Source organism: Seriola dumerili, unplaced genomic scaffold, assembly GCF_002260705.1.
Source record: "Seriola dumerili isolate Sdu_G_001 unplaced genomic scaffold, Sdu_1.0 BDQW01000052.1, whole genome shotgun sequence".
In the NCBI taxonomy this organism is placed as follows: domain Eukaryota; kingdom Metazoa; phylum Chordata; class Actinopteri; order Carangiformes; family Carangidae; genus Seriola; species Seriola dumerili.
In genome coordinates this window covers 17,000,277-17,013,265 of record NW_019174307.1, presented here as the reverse complement: position 1 = coordinate 17,013,265, position 12,989 = coordinate 17,000,277, and the positions used below count along the sequence as shown (strand labels likewise).

Here is a 12,989-nt window from a genome sequence, read left to right as displayed (position 1 = left end):
GCGGCCCATGTCATATTTATTGCATAAAGGTCAGAGTGTTCATTTGTTCAAAGTCAGCGTTTTCCCTCTCTCCTCTCCTCCATGTAATAAATGCAGGGGCTATGTCATTATCGGACCTCTGAGGATTACAGGCTTGGCTGACTGTGATGACTGCATAAAAGCACACAGGACTTTTGTTTCTGCCAGCGCACACCTTCAAATGAGCTCTTAAAGCGAACAGTAGTGGAGACAAAATGGCATTTTGTAGAGAGACGATCACAGTTAGAGTGGTCGAAACGGAGCGGGGCAAGGTGGTTGGAGGTGAGAGATCACAGCGCTAAATCCATGACCTTAGTTTTTTTTTAGATAAACCAGGAGGCTAAAGCTCAGGTTGGAGGGTTAAAAAAAAATACTTGTGGCTCAAAAGAGGGAACGACAGCCAGGCAGACCTGAACAGGTTTCTGTAATTCACCTATTGACTACCAGCCCAAACTGTCAAGAAGGTAACACTTGGAGAAGGACATTATAGTGAGGCACTTTGAAGGTGTTTAGTTTGTCTTTGCATATTGACTTCCGTTGACCAGGTCCATTTATTGACAGAAGAATCCCAGAGATTAAATTGGCCTCAAGTATTGATTGAGTATTTTGCCTGAATCATTCCCATTTCAGAAGGGGATCATTTGTACTGTATACCCCACTAATCTCTCTGACCCACTAATCATCAAGCCATTTATTTCTCACTCTTTGTTTAGTTCTCCTTTGTTTAGCATTTATTAATTCATTAGAGCAACTTCTCATGCAGCTTAACTTAGACAGTGACTGGGGAGTCCTGTTTCTACCCGATAGCAATGTGCATTCCAGTAAAATATGCCACCGAATATGCACCCAACATCACAATACACACGCCAATTACATATTGATAATTAAGCATTCAAACAAACAAACAGAGAGGAAATCCCCCGTAATCACCAGGTTTTAATGGAACAAGTATTAGCTTGGTGTGGTTGGCCAGATAGCCTGCTGTTAGATCAGAGCTTCGCTGGGTTTGAGAGGGGGGTGGGGGTGGGGGGGGGGGGTGGGGGGGTATAGGGAGACACATTGGTGTCATTGCCTGGCATTGCAATCCTACAGGGAGAGGCTCTGCTGTTCTGTTACTGCTGAACGAGCGTCGGCGATGGCTGGCGCTAATCCAGACTGGATATACTGAGCTGCTTTTAAACGAAGATGAAAGAACAAAAGAGGAAATGGGAAATGTAAACTTTAAAAGGCCTGGCTTAGGAGCACTTGCTCCATGGCTGCCTGGTATAGAAGCTCAAAAATGGATGCAAATCCATTAGTAGTCCTGGTTTCACAGTTATAAAAATACTTAAGGGGTTTTAATAGGAGCGACGTGTTAAACGTGTGGAAATCTGTTTTGATAACATTATTCATAACACTGGCTTTGCGCTGTGTGAATTAATAACACTTCATTTACAGACGGAAGAAAGCTGGCATGGTATTTCCAGTTAAAGAGATTAATTTTTAAACACCTAATTGACAAGCTGGGGTTAGGCAGGATAAGCAACAGACTATAAGGCTGCAGCTGCAAAGTCAAGGTGACTGGAATACTCAGAGAAAGGCTTTCAAAAAGCAGAATAGAGAGCAGAGAGGGAGGGAGTGAAGAGAATTAGTCCTCAAGCACTTTTCCCTCCGCCCCCTATTCTTCCTCTCTTTATTAGGAATGATTTACTTTCTCAGTGAAAGGATATAAAAGCTCAAGTATAGCAGCGTAATTATCGCAGAGTGAAAATTTAAAGGTTTGACTCACAATGTCCTCAAGTCAGCGAGCAGACTGCCAGACGATAAGAGTGACTGTGTTCAACACTCGGCATCCAATTGGTTGTGTTTTATGGGCTTTGCCAAGGAAGAGCACACAAACAACACTCAGCTCTGCAAGTCTGTAAACATGATGGACTGTGGCAAACTACCAGGGCTGGTGTTTACCTTGGCAGAGCCTGGCCCTGGCATGTCGGTAGCATCACTTAATTACTGTTTACATGTAAATATTAAATTATACAAACAACCACACAGAATGTCTCCAAAAGTACAGAAATACACACTCAGGGTCAACCTTATCTGTCTGCAACAGTTGCCACTGCGAAGATACGAATTGTTTTGAATCACAAATTTTCTGCATTGTACATAATCTTCATAATTGTTTAATGCTGTTGTCCAAGGGCATTCGGGTAAATATGCTCCCACAATCTGCATAATAGCAGATGCTCAGATATGTAAAGCACACCTTGTGTTCTCAGGGAGGGAAAAACAAAAAAAAAAAAAAAAAAGAAGGTTATTGTTCAAAACAGTTTTATCAGGAGTAAGGACTGTGATCATTAATGTCTCCAGTCAAGACCAATAGATGATTGCTTTGATTACAGACCTGTTTCCTGACAGTCCAGAGCAGCATATATAGTAGAGCACCGGTGCCTACTGTGCATCTCTGGTATGGCTGAGTAAAGCACTTGTTCATTTGCAGTGAAGGGTAACATGAAACAGGCCTCAGCCTTCTGATGGACAGGGAGATTTCACCTTCGCCAGTGAATGATAATGCATTATTAAATTTGCCTCTCTGCTCACTAGATACACTTAGCTGACCACAGCATATTTATCTCCCCATCCGAGGCTCACGTCTTGGCAGGAGAAAGCATTCTGTCACTTTTGAGGCATTTCAAAGATTAAAAAGAACCTCTCTCTTTTCAACGTCCCTAAAAGCATCCCCCCTTTTCAGTGAAATGTGATTAGCAGGAGATGGTGTCACGCAATGGAACATTCATGAGGGGGAGAACAAATATCCAAATGAACTCCCATGTCCTCGAGGAATAGCCCCTCTCTGCACCATCAGCAATCTCGCTCACATGGGCTGGGGAAATTTGATTGATCCTCTATTGAATTATTTTTTTGCACTCTTTCATTTCAACAGGACGCACTGACAAGTTGTTTGATCATAAAGCATTATTGTCTGCCAAGTCACATTTCAGGGTTGTGATGGCTAATGATCTTGCCTCCTGACTTAGGGAAAGTCAGGTAGTCAGCATGTGTTTGAAGCTCGCAACGCCAAGGACATCGAGAGGACTGAACAAAACACTATGCATTAAAGTCAGAAAGATGAAGAGAAGGAGCTTACACGGAACATATCGAACTTTTAATGATACTGTACGCAGATACCATCAATGTCAGTGAAATATTTACACCGCGAAAAGAGCACAGAACTGATGCAGAAACTTTTGCCTGACCCAAAGTCCCTCAACTTCCTTTTTATCATTGCAAATGCTTATGCACAGAAGGAACAGAACAAAGACTACAAAGGCTAAAAATCACTTTTTTGTCTTTTTCATCTTTTTTCAAACTATATCCCCTCTCTCTACATGAGCCCAACAGCGTCCACAGTCTCTTGCCCAAAGCAGCTGTATGGTAATAGACTGTGACACTTGTACCTGCTCCGCTTCCTCATTCAGACTGTAAACTGGGACTGCAGACGACGCACCGTGCGCCACCCCCTCAGCCCATCAACTGGACATCGAGGCAGCATCCATCCCGACAAAGACAAGGCGTGGCAAGTCGGCTTTGTCCATTGTGGTCACACCAGCGCTCGACGCATCAGCGATTGCTCGGTTGATAGCAGGTATGAAAGGAAGCACCTCTAGGTGACATAATACACCACAAGCTTCCATTTGTGCTTGGGAAGACATTATGAGTGCATCTCCTGTTGTGTCAACAAGGATATATAACGTTTACCAGGGAAGTGCCAATATCATATTACCAGTGATTCACCCGCTTTTAAAATATGGTTTACAGAATCAGTTTACATGCTGTAGTTGCCTCTGACTCTACTGTCAGGCGTTTCAGCTCAGCGTAAAAGAGATGTGGCATGCTTAACTGCAGTGGGAAGGCTGAGGTAAAGTGGTGAAATTTGTTGTTGGCAAAGTGCTTGCAAACTGCCACATGGTATTTAAAGAAACTCTTAGACTTCAACGTACATGCATATGGCTTGTGTTTCAAACACCTTTTCCCCAAGGAAATAAAATGATGTCAAGTGTTTGATGTCCAAAGTGAGTTTACAGCCAAAGGCTTCCGTACCTTTCAAATTTCCCCTTGTTTGTCAGCTACCTGCTGTTTCACGAGACAGAGGCTTGTCGGAAGCTATCGCCACAGACTTTCTGTTTGAAGCAATTCAATTAGTCACATGTGAGATAACACTTAGCTTTCTACTAGCCTTTTTTCTCACACATCATCTAATCTCCCTTTTTTCACAGGCAAAATTTGGACAAAAAATAATCAAGTTCAAACAACACCCCCCAAAAAAACGACTACCATCTGGTTACTCTGCACTGGGTGACACAACTTTGGAAACGGTCTTTTTTAGATGACAACAAACAGCCTTTGTCCTTCATCAGCAGAGATGACATGAAAAAGATGAGACATGTTCATAGGATGTGAGTGATGTGACATTATAGTGGCTGTCTCTGAGGTGTCTGGCTATTTAAATAGCCTCCATATGAGCCGGGGCACTGCATCCTTTCTCTGCGCTTACTGTGCTCTCTTCTAAGAGTGCATTGCAAGAGATTAATTTAATGCTCTGCCAGGATCATAAAGATCAAACAAGTGGAGAGATATCATTAAACCATTGGAATGTTATCTCATTTATCTAAACAAACTGATGCGATGAACAAGCCTAATTAAAAAGCTCACCATAAACAAAGCTTCGGATGGTGAGGCCTCTCCCCTCTTTAACAATGGAACACATTTATTTTATTAATCTAATGCATCATGTATCATATCATTACAGTTCAATATATCTATCATTAATTTTATTCCCTTCACTTAAAGCTTTTATTGGAATTACTTTGGTTATTAGTTGGTTCTAATGTATTGGTTACCTCTGAATCTGGCTGCTACAATCTCTCTTATCTCGCTGCATAAACCTGTGCATGTTATTCAAATTGCCTCATTTATTATGATAGCTTCCTCATGTAAATTGTGCTGACTGCTCGCCCTTGCACAGTCCTCATTAGACTAATGAAAACCTTCAAACGAAAAAACTAAACAACCTGCCAAATAAAGGTCTGGGGTTATTATGAAAATTACAACTGTGGGAGCCGGGAGAAGCTCTCTTCATTAATTCATGCTCAGCAAATTGGTAACTAATTTAGTTGCACTCCTCTGCATTAATGGGTTATTTTATAAAAATGTTTTCCACAGCCTGAGACCTCTGGTGCACACACTGGAGAGCTCAGAATCCTAATCAAGTCCAGTGACATATTAGGAATTGACAATCTCAAAGATAATACAGTGTGTGTTTGCAAGTGGATGTGTTGTGGGTCATCCATCCAGAATTGGTGTGGATTGCCTGGTCATTTGCTTTCTCCTCTAATCCTGCGAAGAAATTACAGTCCATTTGTGTTGATTATCTGTGTATGGAGGAGGCACTTCAGTGAAGATGTAAGATCTCTGCTGCTGAGGAAACATTCAGTTGATTTACTATGTGGACACTTGGTTAAACCTTCTTCTTTCTCTCTGTTTGTGCTGCTCTGTTTGTTTGGCTAAATCGTTTCTTTTTTTCTATTTTTTTTCTTCCCCACACACAAACACTCTTAAACACACTTGCACACACATACTCACACATGTGCACAGACAGTTAGACAGTTTGTGACCCACAAATTCAGCTCATGATCCTGCTAATTATTACTATTCACTGCTTCACACCCTGTGAGTGAAGGTCTAACACTGATCTTCACGTCAGCCCAGCCAACAGGGAACATACAGCCCAATGATTTCCATAGTGGGTTTAATATCATTATCAGCCTCACCCCACCCTGCATCACCCAGTACAGCACATCCCAGCTCCGCTAAAACCAACAGAGAATACTAAAATCTATTATTTGCTTCATTTTGTATTTAATCCGCCACGCTTAGTAGATTTCTATCCGTTTCTTTCATTTTCATTTTCCTTTTCTTTTTTTTTTTTAATGCCTGGCAAAACTATAATTAAATAAGCCCAGCAATTAATAATAAAAAAACATTTACTCTGGACATTGTGATTGAGGTTAACATTTTGAATAATCTTCCTGCAGATCAGAGTTTGTGGGGGTGATAAGAAATAGCACCACATGTAGGGCTGATTATAAAATATAAAAATATAAGTGCTAATTAGGTATATGTATTTAAAGAAATCTGATGTAACGCAAAATGCAAAATCTGTGTCAAAACCAGATTATATGAAACCTATTTCTAGTGCTAACAAACCGTAGCAGCACTGTTTAATGTTTTTGTAATTACTCCAAGAACTTGGAGACTGAGCAGCATAATCAGTGGCTCTACTTTTTTACTGTCCCTTTTCTCCCCTTTTTGTTAATGTAAGAATATTCCGGGCCATCCACATCTGTTTACTGTAACTGCAGTGAACAGTGTCCTGTTACAGCAAGGGGTCATGGGTTCATGGGTTCATGGGAACATAAATTCTGAGTAAAAATTTGTTGAAAGTGATGAGAGCCTTTCAGAAAAGACATGTATAACATGCAGAACATAAAAAAAAAAAAAGAATCCACTTCACCCATAGATTTTTTGTGGAAGGTGTCACATTAAATGTCATCTATAATGGCATCTATAATGTAGGGCTGACATGTGCTGTAAATGTAGGGCATCTGCACTAGGTAGACACACCTAGACTCGACTCTGTGGAGTTCCAAAATAGAATCAAGAGCAAGAAGAATAAACAGAGAAACTGCTAATCCTGTATTTCTCAAATAGTTTTTATCAGTATTCAGGACCTTAAAAGATTTTCTAAAATGTTTCTTGTGTTGAAAAATTACACGAGGCATGCAGAGTGTTTTCTGACAGATCAACAACTGATGAAATTACAGTTATCTTCCGTTGCAACTGTTACAAAAATGTCCTTTACCGAAGTTGATTAAACTCAGTTAGAAGACATATGTCACTGTTCATTTTGCAGTGGGAATATTGAAAATCTTTGTTTAGACCACATGACTTTATCATAGTTTTTCTTTTTAATGAAACTTGGCTCACCTTTGTCAGCGTGCATCCTCTTTGCTTCATGGCTCATGTCGTGGGCCAAGTCTCCCTCTTTAGGTCCAGGTGGAATGTTGGGGGACAGGCCTAGCAGGGCTTGGTTCATGGACAGGCCATTGTGGTGTGCCGCTGGATGGAGATAGATTTCTTTAAATAGGACGAAAAAGAACAACAGTTTTCACAACATGTTTGGCTCTTGATCTGCGTGGGGAGGTAATAGAGAGACGTACGTATCCTGTCTGAGGAGCTTTCTGTGTGTGCTGGGGAGCTGGACACACTGCTGCTGCGGTGGGACGATGGGTGACTGCCTGGCCTCCTGTTGTCTTCTAAGGAAGGAGCAGGGGAGGGACTGTCCGGCACACGTTCCTGCAACCCCAGCAGCCACAAAAAAAAAAAAACACACACACTCAAAGTAAATATCCAGTGCAGGCTGAAACATTACACCTGCCGGAAGAAGCGGGTTACGTTTAAACTGTCTAGTATTAAAACTTTGCCGCTTTGTGCTTTAAAATTTACCTTTATAACAGAGGTGACCATTCTGGAGGGCAGACTCTGGCCCTGTGCTGCGGCGGCCATGTTTGCGATGGTGCTGAGGTGGTTCATCTGGCTCATCGCCATGGTGACGGAGGCTGGGGGCAGGCTGACAGGGATCAGGGGGTGTGGCATCATCATGAAGGGGAGTTCCAGGCCTGAGACACATGAAGAGGTCGTTGGTTACTCAACGATGCGTATTATGAGTGCGATATTCACCGGGGAAACTTCTGAGTCTCCGTCTGAAAACTCAAAACCTGCCGCTGTTCAGTCAGCAATCAGTCATTTCCATCAGTGAGATAGCCTTTAAAACTGGTGTCCAATAACACTAAAGCTTTACACTGCAATCCATCAGGAAAAAAAAATTGGAATAATTCAAATTAATTGCTTCTTGGGTATCCTTACCATGTTAACATAATACACATAAATGTTTTACAATATATGTTAATAATAGATTCTACTGCAATAATAATAAAGAAACCAGGGATGATAACTATATACACAGTCATTCAAAGACCAAAGTTTACACAGCAGTAAAGTTGCATCAATTATTCTATGATGAATAAAAAAGAGCATATTATGGAAATTGTCTCAATATTTACATATAAAAAATATCACTGTAAAAACAAAGGCAATCTTGAAAGCCATTACCCAAATGACTAGTTAAATGTGCTAATGACAAACAAGTACCGTCAGACTACAGTATGGCAATGACTTTAGGCTAATTATAGCAGCCCATATACCAGACCAGCGAGAGAAGAAGAAGAGAGCGGGACCGAAAAGAGTCACTTTCAGCTCGCACAATAATGGGATTTTCATTTCTTTCTCTTTTATATGCACACAAATTATTCCATTACAACATCAGAGATATCTTACAAATGTTTTAAATTATTCAATTGCTGTCTGGCAATAGACGCCTAATTGGGAAAACTGAAGACATTAGTAGTCTGAAAATGTAAAGAATGTCTAATAAAGATACCATAGGGGGTTAGTAGTTAGTCAAAATGTGGCCCTGCACTGTGCTTCTGAATGGCTTAATGAAAACAAGCCAACTTTCAAAGGACATGAGCGCAGACAGAAGGTCAAAGCTAGGTGTCTGTACCCAACCAACCAAGCACCCCCCCCCCCCCTCTCCCCCTCTCTGCTCTATGGGGACTTTGAACTGGCAGGATCAAAAGTGACTGGGAACAGTTTGGTCTCATTCCTCCGCCACTCAGATGCTTTTCCTCAAATGCTTTAAAGAAAACCTCATAGACACTATTGGATCTGATTGAGCCTCTCTGTTGATTTTTCACTTCTTTTTTTTCCACTCTCTCTTGGCAGCCTGGTTCAAGGTAAAAAGCTGCGTGAAAGAAAGAGGGAGAAAAAAAGATACTGCACTACAGAAAGCTGATCCACAAAACAACTCCACTCTTCTTTTCTGACAAAACATCAGTAGCCAAAGGGCAAGGAGATCTGCATGGCGAAGCCTCTAAAGAGAAGGACACTGGTTGAAAATGAAAGGACATGAGAAGTACTCCTCTCTGTCATTCCCCTCCTTCCAAAAGAAGCATTGATTTCCATAAGAAAGATGGCATGCAGTTTCTCAGTGGCGAGTATTCCCAAACAATATAAAGCAGGGGAGATTAAAGAAAGACGGAAGCCAAGCAGCACCTTGTATCAGCGCCTCTGCTGTAGCTCAGACTGAATCAATTACTACTCAGCAGGCTAAGCTCAATTAAAAAACACCACAGAGGGCCTGATTGCGGAGGTACTTACTGTAGGACAACATGAAGAGGTCTAGGCTACCTATCAGCCTTTCAAGGCCACTCAAGGGCCAGAGTGAAGAGACTTATTCTGCCTTTGAGGTGGATACATTACACCAATTCAATCAAATACGGCTACACGGATAAAGACACATGGACTTAATCGGTCAAATCAATAAAGTACAAAAAGAGGTGGGGAATCACCTAAAAAAAAAAAAAAAACTATCTGTAACTCACTTTATCTCTACTTGTTGGTTTCTTTGTTGTCGCTTGTACTTGATGGTATATGAATTTCAGCGACGTGTCTCCACCTGAAAGACAGCCTGATGGGGAAACACTGGACCTCTGTTCCCTCCAGTGGGTATTAGTCTCGCTTTCAGTGCCTGTCCAGCCCCTTTCATGTCACCCCATCCTAAAGCGGTGTTTCTCCCATAAAGGCCCATTCAGGCCACTGTAGGGGAATGTGCCACAGACCAACGAGGGTCCACCAAATCCCTTTATTTGTAGCTGAAAGGAGCCAGGTGAGGAGGATATTGGTTTATTCAACGAATCTGGCATTTTCGCAAAGACAAGTTAAGTGTTTTTGTTTCATTCATATGCAATTTCTTCCCCATTGCTTTTACTCTTGTTAAATGAAAGGATTCAAAATAACATATATGCAGGGATTTTTGTATATTTCTTTTCTAAAAAAGAGAATCAACAAAAAACTCACTCAGACTCATTAATCACTTGGATATTGTGTAGATATTCCAGTGGGCAAACCGTCAGAAAGATATTTGTCAGTTTCTGTTTATCTCTGATACAGAAGTTCAGACCTGATGAGAGGTGAATTCCCACAAGCCCCCACCCCCCTCCTCGCTCCTGAAGGGCATAAACAATACATTTGGAGTAATTTACCTGAAGGAAGCCTGAGGGACCTGCAAAGGTGAACTCCTATTTACCATCATTAAAACTACAAATCACTTAATACCAATATAAACAGCTCAGCTATTATGTCGTGCAGTGCTTGGGAGTTCACGCATGGATAAGCAAAGATCTGAATCGCGGAGGATGAATTGAATGAATTAAAACAGCCCTTGGTAACAACATGATTAAAAAGCTGTTACATCAGAACCAAACCGCGCAGCTGACGCTAAGTCCGATACTTAAAAGAATCACGCCGAAAAAAAAAAGATTGAATGTTGAATGTTTTAAAATGATTAAAAAGAGAGCAGTAATTCATTTTGATGACAGGAATGATAACCTACGGTGATTTGCGCTGCACTTAATCTTCATCTAAACAGGACTTCAGCCTTTGTGGCCATCTAACCCTACAGAGGAAAATAAGAAAAAAAGGAACTAAGCCATTGTCATTTAAAATGGTATGGAGGTAGCAGCCAACCCCTTACCCTTAACTCTGTTGTGGACAGATTTCCCCTGACAAAAATTAAACTAGCTCCTACTTGGCACTTTATTATCTCTTCAACTGAATGATTTATTGTTTGTGGAGCGAAAGAACCAAAGAGAGGGGGAAGATTACATTTCCAGCCAAAGCTCAGGCCTGATCTCGTTTTTTACTCCCTCTGTCCAGGAAAAAAGCTCCCGACAAACAATAATGTCAGCTGTAATTGATCGGAGGTCGCCGGCTGGGCCTGCAGTAAAAGCACACTATTTAAGCGACAATCGGCCCCGCGCTCTTCAGACGCTGGCTAATGAAGCTGTCTGTCTGGGCTATTTACCTTCTCTTAAATGGAAGGGGAGAGATGTACTGTAAGAGACAGGGCTGGAGAGGATCTGCCTCTCGCTCCCGTGAAATAGGACCTGCACATGCCTCAGGAATGTATAATTGGTTGGCGGAGCCAAAGCTGTGGATCCGGTGCTAATTAAATGACTTGTTTAAAGCCTATCTGTCTTTGTTTGGGCGGCTCTGGGCTTCAGAACAATGCATTGTAAATGCTGTTGTCAAACAAACATTCCTGGTTATCCTTTGATTTGAATTGAACAAGACAAAAGGCTGATTTGCTCTGTGCTAAGCCTTTGGTTTTCATGGTGTCGAGATATTTTTTCCTCTTCTGATCTGTCAAACTGAACAGGACCATTCCAGTCAGGCAGCTAAATGGACTGACTCACTGCACAATGCGTACGCAGTCTGCTGCTGCAAAACAATCTGAGTTTTCCTCCTAATTGCGCTTGTAAAATGGCCCCATGTCGTGTATGTATTTCTCCAACAAAGGTGAGACGGTGGTGCTACACACATGGAGTCTTTGTTGTGGTCATATCAAGGGTTTGCACACCAGTCCCAAAAGGAAATGAATGGCTCATGAAAAAGTGTCTGTCATGCAGCAAGACATTTAGAGGTCTCTCCATAGCACTAATCAGCTATTCATCTTTACTATAACTGTTAATCTCCAAAATCAGAAGCCCTGGCATGTGAGCTGGAGGGAGCCTTACAGCCATTAGATCAAACATAAGACACAGGCTCTATAAATATGCTGTCTGGCATCGTGGTGCCACTTTATACAACACGAATGTATGCTTACATATACACAGAAACACAACTGCTCTCACACTCACTCACACACATGCAAACAAGAAAAAACAGACACACACACAGATGGCAGGTTCAGTCAAGGCTGGTGAGTCCTGTTTCTCATTAAAATGGGAGGGGGGGGGGGGGGGGGGGGAAGGTATTGAGCTTTGATGTAGCCACCCACAGCCCCTCAGTGTCATTGAATGAAACTTTGAAGCCTTTTGTGTTTACGCAGTTAATGTTGATAATAAAGCAAACATCTTGTCTTTGTTAAATACCTGCCGCAAAACTCACATATATGCACACACACACACAAACAGTCACATAAAAAGAATACATCTCGCCGTAACAAGGAGAGGTAAACATGAAAACATATGGGTACACACTCAGACTGTGATACAGTAGAGATAATTGTGTATAGGTGCGTACACGCATGGAGCCGGCCAGACATAAAAACACATGCAAACAATATGCTTTACGTTCCAAGAGCAATGATGACTGGATACATTTCAAGCCCATTCTCATCAACAAACAAAATGTGTTTCGCATGCCAGGATAAAGAGATACACTTTCCAATGATTCGGGTGGGCAAAGATTTTCCTGCCAAGATGCCTAATGTAACATAATGTAAGAGAAACCATGATAAGAAAACATTTCTGGTTTGATGAGGTAACATAATTGCTTTCCTACCCAAACCACTGGAGTGTAACATGTGGTAGAAATTATGGAGGAGACAGACAGAGGTGTTTGTCCTTTAAGTGTATAAAATCTAAGGCAGGCAACTTTTATAGGATAATTTAAATCCTCAGCTCTAATGGCACGCATTCCTTATGAAATTGAAAGATCAATCATCTCCGTGACAGATCTGTTGTGAAAAAAAGTTCTTCCTATCTTTGAAGAGAAAATGCTAAACACGTTTCGCCATCGCCATCGCCCCCACCCCCCACCCGCGCTAGCCCCCGTTTTAGCTGTCTATTTGTCTCTTTGCTGAAAATGTTAACGAACAGGGCAATAATCAAGCCATATGCTTGCATGTGGCAAATCTCATTACAGTAAATGACCTTTACCAACCAATGCCAACATCCTTGTGCTTGATAACACTGAGCGTATAGAGCGGGGGAGACAATGGTGGGTTTAGTTAATGCAATCATGCATATGGC

The 12,989-nt window shown here is 41.6% G+C and overlaps 1 protein-coding gene across 9 annotated transcripts in view; it reads right to left on the bottom strand.

Moving 5' to 3' along the window:
- Positions 1-12,989, bottom strand: part of LOC111218395 (dachshund homolog 1-like) — a 109,675-nt gene that overhangs the window by 14,316 nt on the left and 82,370 nt on the right. For 4 of the 9 annotated variants that reach the window (XM_022740678.1, XM_022740680.1, XM_022740683.1 and 1 more), the window contains 3 exons: positions 7,561-7,733; positions 7,275-7,419; positions 7,042-7,191 (listed from right to left, as the gene is read on the bottom strand). In XM_022740678.1, the coding sequence (XP_022596399.1) occupies positions 7,042-7,191; positions 7,275-7,419; positions 7,561-7,733 (468 nt within the window). The remainder of the gene's footprint in view (positions 1-7,041; positions 7,192-7,274; positions 7,420-7,560; positions 7,734-12,989) is intronic. The other 5 variants (XM_022740681.1, XM_022740685.1, XM_022740682.1 and 2 more) reach the window with 3 other exon arrangements.